Genomic DNA, 7962 nt, shown 5'->3' on the forward strand with positions numbered 1-7962 from the left:
GGAGAAGGAGAGTAACTGAGTGTCTGTGACTGTGAGAGAGTGGCTGCGTGTTTTGGGTTAGGGTTCTTCTCCTCTAAACCAAATGGCATCGTTTTGGACTTTTGGAAGAAAATTGACCAAATCATGGTTCGGTTCGATCGACCAATTTCTAGCCGGTTTGGCGGTTCAAGTGTGATATCTGAAACTTTTGATTATAGCATCTAACTGAATCACTATTTCTATCTGTTTACGGTTCGACCCGATTTTTAAAACCTTGGTAATTGTTAGTTATGGAACCGTTAAGTCACAGGTGGGTCCCTTCTCATCTCATGATCCACCAATGACTTTAGAGACCGTGGCTGACTTGGAGTCTCCGCGGACAGCGAACGAACATCGCTGTATCTGTAACTCACCACAGTTGCTTAGATTCAACTCAACCAAACAATAACAAGATCCCTTTCTTCCCCAAATCTGCAGCGAATAACACCGACACAACCTGAAATTAAACGACTTTCTTTCTATCTTTCTTTTGAATGTCCGAAGATGGGTTCGGATTCTCTACCATCCACATTGACTTCAACCAAACCAACGCCAATTCCGACCAATGAACTCGACGAAGAACACGACCACGACGACTCTCCTTCTACTGCGGCTCTTCTCTCTTTCAACACCGACTCTTCTTCTTCTTCGGAACCTTTGTCAACTTCCAATAACAAACCCTTATTCATCGTTCTCATCCTCGTTACCTGCATTTCTCTCTCTGTAGCTTCTGCCTTCGCCTACCTCTTCTTCTCTTCCAGATCACCGTCATCTTCATCAACAACAACAGCATCATCAGCCACTTCTTCTGCTTCTGCTTCTCCTTCTCCTTCTCCAACTCCTTTGCCTTCTGTGTCTCATGCTCGTCCTCTCACAAAGCTCAATCGCCCCAAAGTTATCCTAATTTCCTCAGATGGGTTTCGATTCGGGTACCAATTCAAGACCCCAACCCCTAACATTGCACGCTTGATTGCAAATGGAACCGAAGCTGAAACAGGTTTGATCCCAGTTTTTCCATCCCTAACTTTCCCAAACCACTATTCCATTGCCACTGGTCTCTACCCTGCATACCACGGCATCGTCAACAACCATTTCTTGGATCCACACTCTGGCGACGCTTTCTACATGGGAGCCATTGACCCAAAATGGTGGCTTGGTGAGCCTTTATGGGAAACTGTCGTCAAGAACGGTTTGAATGCTGCCACATACTTCTGGCCTGGCACTCAGGTACACAAAGGTCCTTGGAATTGCCCTTTGAATTTTTGTAGGCATTACAATAGTTCTGTTCCATTTGAGGATAGGGTTGATGCTGTTTTGAGTTACTTTGATTTACCTAGTGATGAAATCCCTGATTTCATGACACTTTATTTTGAGGATCCTGATCATCAGGGTCACAAGGTTGGTGCGGATGATCCTCAGATCACCGAAGCTGTTTCTAGAATTGATAGAATGATTGGTAGGTTGATTTTTGGTTTGGAACAAAGAGGGATTTTTGATGATGTTACTATTATTATGGTCGGTGATCATGGAATGGTTACTACTTGTGATAAGAAATTGATATTCTTGGATGACCTTGCTCCTTGGATCAATGTTCCGGATAATTGGGTCATTTCTCATACTCCATTACTTGCTATCATGCCACCTTCTGGTTATTCACCTTCAGATGTTGTTGCTAAGATGAACCAAGGATTGAGTTCTGGGAAAGTTGAGAATGGGAGGTATTTGAAGGTGTATCTGAAGGAGGATCTGCCTAGTAGGCTTCATTATTCAGCCAGCGATAGGATTCCTCCGATAATTGGCTTGCTTGAGGAAGGCTTCAAGGTTAAGCAGAAGAGATCCAAGAACAAAGAATGCGGTGGTTCGCATGGATATGATAATGAATTCTTCTCCATGAGGAGCATTTTTATTGGACATGGTCCTCAATTTGCAAGGGGGAGGAAGATACCATCATTTGAGAATGTTCAGATTTATAATTTGGTTACTTTTATTCTAAATATTAAGGGCGCGCCTAATAACGGCTCTGCCTCATTCGCAAAGGATGTTCTTCTATCTGCTGCATAAAGAAATTCATGCTCGCTTCAGGAACATTCATAACCACTGGTTGAACGAAGCAGAAAATGCCAACATTTTGAGAGGTAGCTCAATGCAGATAGTTGGTGTTTAGTCATGTACAGTTGTTCCTCCCATGAGTAATAAAAACTACTTCAAATTTATTTTGATTCTACATATTTTTGAGCAACACAAGTAGAGAACAAGGTTAGCTTTGAACATTTATTATTAACATACATACAACTTTACAAGATTTTGATGTCCTTCAGATAGATTGAGATCCCCATTTGAATATTAGATAGATTGAGATGTACTTTACAAAATTTTGTTTATCGCTTTGGAGTTTACAATTGAATAACTCCTTTCTGCATAAATTCATGTAATCATGTTCTAAATTTCTGTGATAAGAAAATCTGCCAAACCTTCAATTATTCACGAGTCAAGACTTGAATTCTGGAATGCAAAATTAATTACTATTTATTCACTTGAAGTATATGTATCTATTTTCCACCAAGCCTCGTCCATGGTGTTTCACAACTACACTTTTATTTCCATGCTAGTACTGTGGTTGCAATCAGCAACCCAAGTTACAAATAATAGAATGAATTACGGAGGTCTGTTCCTCACAATTCTTCTCGCGGTGACTATTAATTATATCACGGATGAGATTTTATGCACTCTTTCGCTGTCACCTTTATGATACCCAATTTTGAGAAAATTTCCCATAATAAATATTAATAATAAAAACTAACCTCAAACTAATAAAATAAATATTGCAGAGTAAGAATATTCATTTGTTATTTGAGCACACAATATTTTTAGATCAGATGTGATGTGTCATGAGATGATTACATGATTGTTCGTATGTTATTTTGTACTACAATTCTTTAATGGTTTTTGAATTTATGATCCATATTCATTATTTTTAGTTTTCTTTTTAAGTTAAATTCTCAAAATAGTATTCGAAAACTAAAATTTTAAAATATCCTTTAAGATTGCTCGTGTGTATTTAAATAATCTCTAAAATTCTAATTGTACTATTTATGTTCTAGATATTTACAACTTACACCATAGTAATGTATGGATCTTTTACTCACAATAACTTACAGAGTGATAAGTTGGCACCATCACTACCATGCGAATACTACAACTACTATTGAGGTGACAAATGAATGTTGGTGACCCAGTGTAGTCCTTAGCACTCTTTAAAATCCAAAATGTACTGAATCCTCTTTAAATTCCAATTGAATCAATTTGTGTTCATACTTATTCTTTCTATGATTCCTTGATTCTGGCAATATCTTTTCAGTTTCTGGAACCGATAGGAGGTAGGAGTCAGACAATAGAGAACTTGATTTGGTCACTATCCAATAAAAACTAGACAAGGATCTCAAATCAAAGCAAGATTGCACGAATGTCAAAGTGGTGTAGTTGTAGCTGTTATCTTGTTCTTTTGTAATTTGGGATATATATGAACTCTAATAAGTCCTTTTTTTAGTTTTTTCAATTAAAATTTTATGTTATCAGAGTAGACAAGAAATATTTTCAATTTTTAATAGATTCTAGAACAGATGTATATTATTTTGTACCACAATCCTTTAATGACTTTTTGATTTATGATCCTAGTTCATTATTTTTTGTGGGAGTTTGTTTTTTAAGTTAAACAATTATTATTCGAAAACTAAAAATTTTAAAGTGGTCATTGAGATAAGTTATGTGCACTTAAATGGCCTTCGAAATTCTAATTGTACTATTTATATCCATGATATTGATAATTGGGCATTATATTAGTCTCTCAACCTTTTTACAGCAATGACTTACTAACGGAGTGATGAGTTGGTGGTGCACGAAATTATGATCTCAATGGCGCCAATAACTTGGTATGCATAATTGTAATCTCAACTCTTTTTTACAACTTCGCACAACTAACCAGCAAGTGCACTAGGTCGTCCAAGTAATAAACCTTACGTAAGTAAGGGTCGATCCCATGAAGATTGTCGGCTTGAAGCAAGCTATGGTAATCTTGTAAATCTCAGTCAGGCGGATTCAGATGGTTATGGAGTTTTGATAATTAAAAGATAAATAAACATAAAATAAAGATAGAGATATTTATGTAATTCATTGGTGGAAATTTTAGATAAGCGTATGGAGATGCGTTGTTCCTTCTGAATCTCTGCTTTCCTACTGCCTTCATCCAATCCTTCATACTCCTTTCTATGGCAAGCTGTATGTTGGGGAATCACCGTTGTCAATGGCTACCGTCCGTCCTCTCAGTGAAAATGGTCCAAATGCGCTGTCACCGCATGGCTAATCATCTGTCGGTTCTCTTTTATGTTGGAATAGGATCCATTGATCCTTTTGCGTCTGTCACTGCCCCCAACACTTGCAAGTTTGAAGCTCGTCACAGTCATCCCATCCCAGATCCTACTCGGAATACCACAAACAAGGTTTAGACTTTTCCGATCTCAAGAATGCTGCCAATTGATTCTAGCTTATACCACGAAGACTCTGATCATGAATTAGAAGGCTAAGAGATATGCATTCAAGCTTGTTTGCATGTAGAACGGGAGTGTTTGTCAGGCACGCGTTCATAAGTGAGAATGGTGATGAGCGTCACATAATCATCACATTCATCATGTTCTTGTGTGCGAATGGATATCTTAGAACAGGAATAAGCATAAATTGAATAGAAAATAGTAGTAATTGCATTAATACTCGAGGAACAGCAGAGCTCCACACCTTAATCTATGGTGTATAGAAACTCCACCGTTGAAAATATATAAGTGATGATGGTCCAGGCATGGCTGTGAGGCCAGCCCCCAATGTCTAAGATAGCATAAAACTGATCAAAGATTCCATCATGTCTAATACAATAGTAAAAGGTCCTATTTATACTAGACAAGTTACTAGGGTTTATAGAAATAAGTAAATAATGCAGAAATCCACTTCCGGGCCCACTTGGTGTATGCTTGGGCTGAGCATTGAAGCTTTCATGTGTAGAGACTTCTGTTGGAGATAAACGCTAGTTTGCAGCCTGTTTTGGGCATTTAACTCTAGCTTGTAACCTATTTCTGGCATTTAACGCCAGAATAGGGCAGGGAGTTGGCGTTTGAAAGCCCATTTGCGTCATCAAAACTCAAATAAAGTATGGACTATTATATATTTCTGGAAAGCCCTGGATGTCTATTTTCCAATGCAATTGAGATCGCGCCATTTGGGTTTCTGTAGCTCCAAAAAATCTAATCCGAGTGCAGGGAGGTCAGAATCCAACAGCATCAGCAGTCCTTTTTCAGCTTCTGAATTAGATTTTTGCTCAGGTCCCTCAATTTCAGCCATAAAATACCTGAAATCACAGAAAAATACACAAACTCATAGTAAAGTCCAAAAATGTGAATTTTGCTTAAAAACTAATAAAAATATACTAAAAAATAGCTAGATCCTACTAAAAGCTATCTAAAAATAATGCCAAAAAGCGTATAAATTATTCGTTCATGACAACACCAAACTTAAATTGTTGCTTGTCCCCAAGCAACTGAAAATAAAATAGGATAAAAAGAAGAGAATACACAATGAATCTCACAATATCAATGAAACTTAGTCTCAATTAGATGAGCGGGGCTAGTAGCTTTTTGCTTCTGAACAGTTTTAGCATCTCACTTTTTCCTTTGAAGTTTAGAATGATTGGCATCTATAGGAACTCAGAATTAAGATAGTGTTATTGATTCTTCTAGTTCAGTATGTTGATTATTGAACATAGCTACTTTATGAGTCTTGAACGTGGCCCTAAGCACTTTGTTTTCCCGTATTACCACCGGATACATAAATGCCACAGACACATAATTGGGTGAACCTTTTCAGATTGTGACTCAGCTTTGCTAAATTCCCCAGTTAGAGGTGTCCAGAGTTCTTAAGCACACTCTTTTGCTTTGGATCACGACTTTAACCACTCAGTCTCAAGCTTTTCACTTGGACCTTCATGAAACAAGCACATGGTTAGGAACATCTTGATTTAGCCGCTTAAGCCAGGATTTTATTCCCTTGGGCCCTCCTATCCATTAATGCTCAAAGCCTTGGATCTTCTTTACCCTTGCCTTTTGGTTTAAGGGGCTATTGGCTTTTTCTGCTTGCTTTTTCTTTCTCTTTCTTTTAATTTTCGCCACTTTTTTTTCGCAAGCTTTTTTTTTACTGCTTTTTCTTGCTTCAAGAATCAATTTCATGATTTTTCAGATTATCAATAACATTTCACTTTGTTCATCATTCTTTCAAGAGGCAAAAATTTTAACATTCATAAACTTCATTATAAAAAATATGTACTGTTCAAGCATTCATTCAGAAAATAAAAAGTATTGCCACCACATAAAAATAATTAAACTAATTTCAAGATAAAATTTGAAATTCATGTACTTCTTGTTCTTTTGTAATTAGGAACATTTTTCATTTAAGAGAGGTGAAGGATTCATAGAATTATTCATAGCTTTAAGGCATAGACACTAGACACTAATGATCATGTAATGAAGACACAAACATAGATAACACATAAAGCATAAAATCGAAAAATATAAAAATAAGAACAAGGAAATTAAAGAACGGGCCCACCTTAGTGATGGCGGCTAGTTCTTCCTCTTGAAAATCCAATGGAACGCCTGAGCTCCTCTATGTCTCTTCCTTGCCTTTGTTGATCCTCCCTCATAGCTCTTTGATCTTCTCTAATCTCATGGAGAATGATGGAGTACTCTTGGTGCTCCACCCTTAGTTGGTCCATGTTGTAACTCAAGCCTTCTAAAGAGGTGTTGAGTTGCTCCCAATAGTTGTGTGGAGGAAAATGCATCCCTTGAGGCATCTCAGGGATTTCATGAGGAATTTCCTCATGCACTTATTGAGGTCCATGAGTGGGCTCTCTTGTTTGCTCCATCCTTTTCTTAGTGATGGGCTTATCCTCTTCAATGAGTATGTCTCCTTCTATGTCAATCCCAGCCAAATTGCATAGGTGACGAATGAGATGAGGAAAGGCTAGCCTTGCCAAAGTGGAGGACTTGTCAGCCACCTTGTAGAGTTCTAGAGGTATGATCTCATGAACTTCCATTTCCTCCCCAATCATGAAACTATGGATCATGATGGCCCGATCCACAGTCACTTCAGATCGGTTGCTAGTAGGAATGATGGAGCATTGGATGAACTCCAACCATCCTCTAGCCACAGGCCTAAGGTCTAGTCTTCTCAATTGAATCGACTTGCCTCTTGAGTCTCTTTTTTATTGAGCTCCTTCCACACATATATCCATGAGGACTTGGTCCAACCTTTGATCAAAGTTGACCCTTCTAGTGTAGGGGCATGCATTTTCTTGCCTCATTGGCAAGTGGAACGCCAACCTTACATTTTTCGGACTGAAATCTAAGTATTTCTCCTGAACCATTGTAAGCCAATTCTTTGGATTCGGGTTCATACTTTGATCATGGTTCCTACTGATCCATGCATTAGCATAGAACTCTTGAACCATTAAGATTCTGACTTATTGAATGGGGTTCGTGAGAACTTCCCAACCTCTTCTTCAGATTTCATGTCGAATCTCCGGATACTCATTCTTCTTGAGCATGAAAGGGACATCAGGGATTGATGAGCGGATATTTTATACGCTTTTTGGGGGTAATTTCATGTAGTTTTTAGTATGTTTTAGTTAGTTTTTAGTATATTTTTATTAGTTTTTAGGCAAAATTCATATTTATGGACTTTACTATGAGTTTGTGTGTTTTTCTGTGATTTAGGTATTTTTTGGCTGAAATTGAGGGAGTTGAGCAAAAATCTTATTCAGGCTGAAAAAGGACTGTTGATGTTGTTGGATTCTGACCTCCCTGAACTCGGAATGGATTTTTTAGAGCTACAAGAGTCCAATTGGTG

At 37.8% G+C, this 7962-nt stretch overlaps 1 protein-coding gene across 1 annotated transcript; it reads left to right on the plus strand.

Annotated features, from left to right (window-relative positions):
* Positions 1 to 337: 337 nt before the first annotated feature.
* LOC112790705 (uncharacterized) lies at positions 338 to 2498 on the plus strand. Its single transcript, XM_025833237.3, has one exon. The coding sequence runs from the start codon at positions 523 to 525 to the stop codon at positions 2077 to 2079; it is 1557 nt and encodes a 518-aa protein (XP_025689022.1). The 5' UTR covers positions 338 to 522; the 3' UTR covers positions 2080 to 2498.
* Positions 2499 to 7962: the final 5464 nt, after the last annotated feature.

The sequence above is a fragment of the Arachis hypogaea genome, chromosome 3 (assembly GCF_003086295.3).
Source record: "Arachis hypogaea cultivar Tifrunner chromosome 3, arahy.Tifrunner.gnm2.J5K5, whole genome shotgun sequence".
Lineage (NCBI taxonomy): Eukaryota > Viridiplantae > Streptophyta > Magnoliopsida > Fabales > Fabaceae > Arachis > Arachis hypogaea.

Bases quoted from the DNA above. Each gene is read 5' to 3' on its own strand.
- LOC112790705 (XM_025833237.3), top strand. From the start codon at position 523: ATGGGTTCGGATTCTCTACCATCCACATTGACTTCAACCAAACCAACG.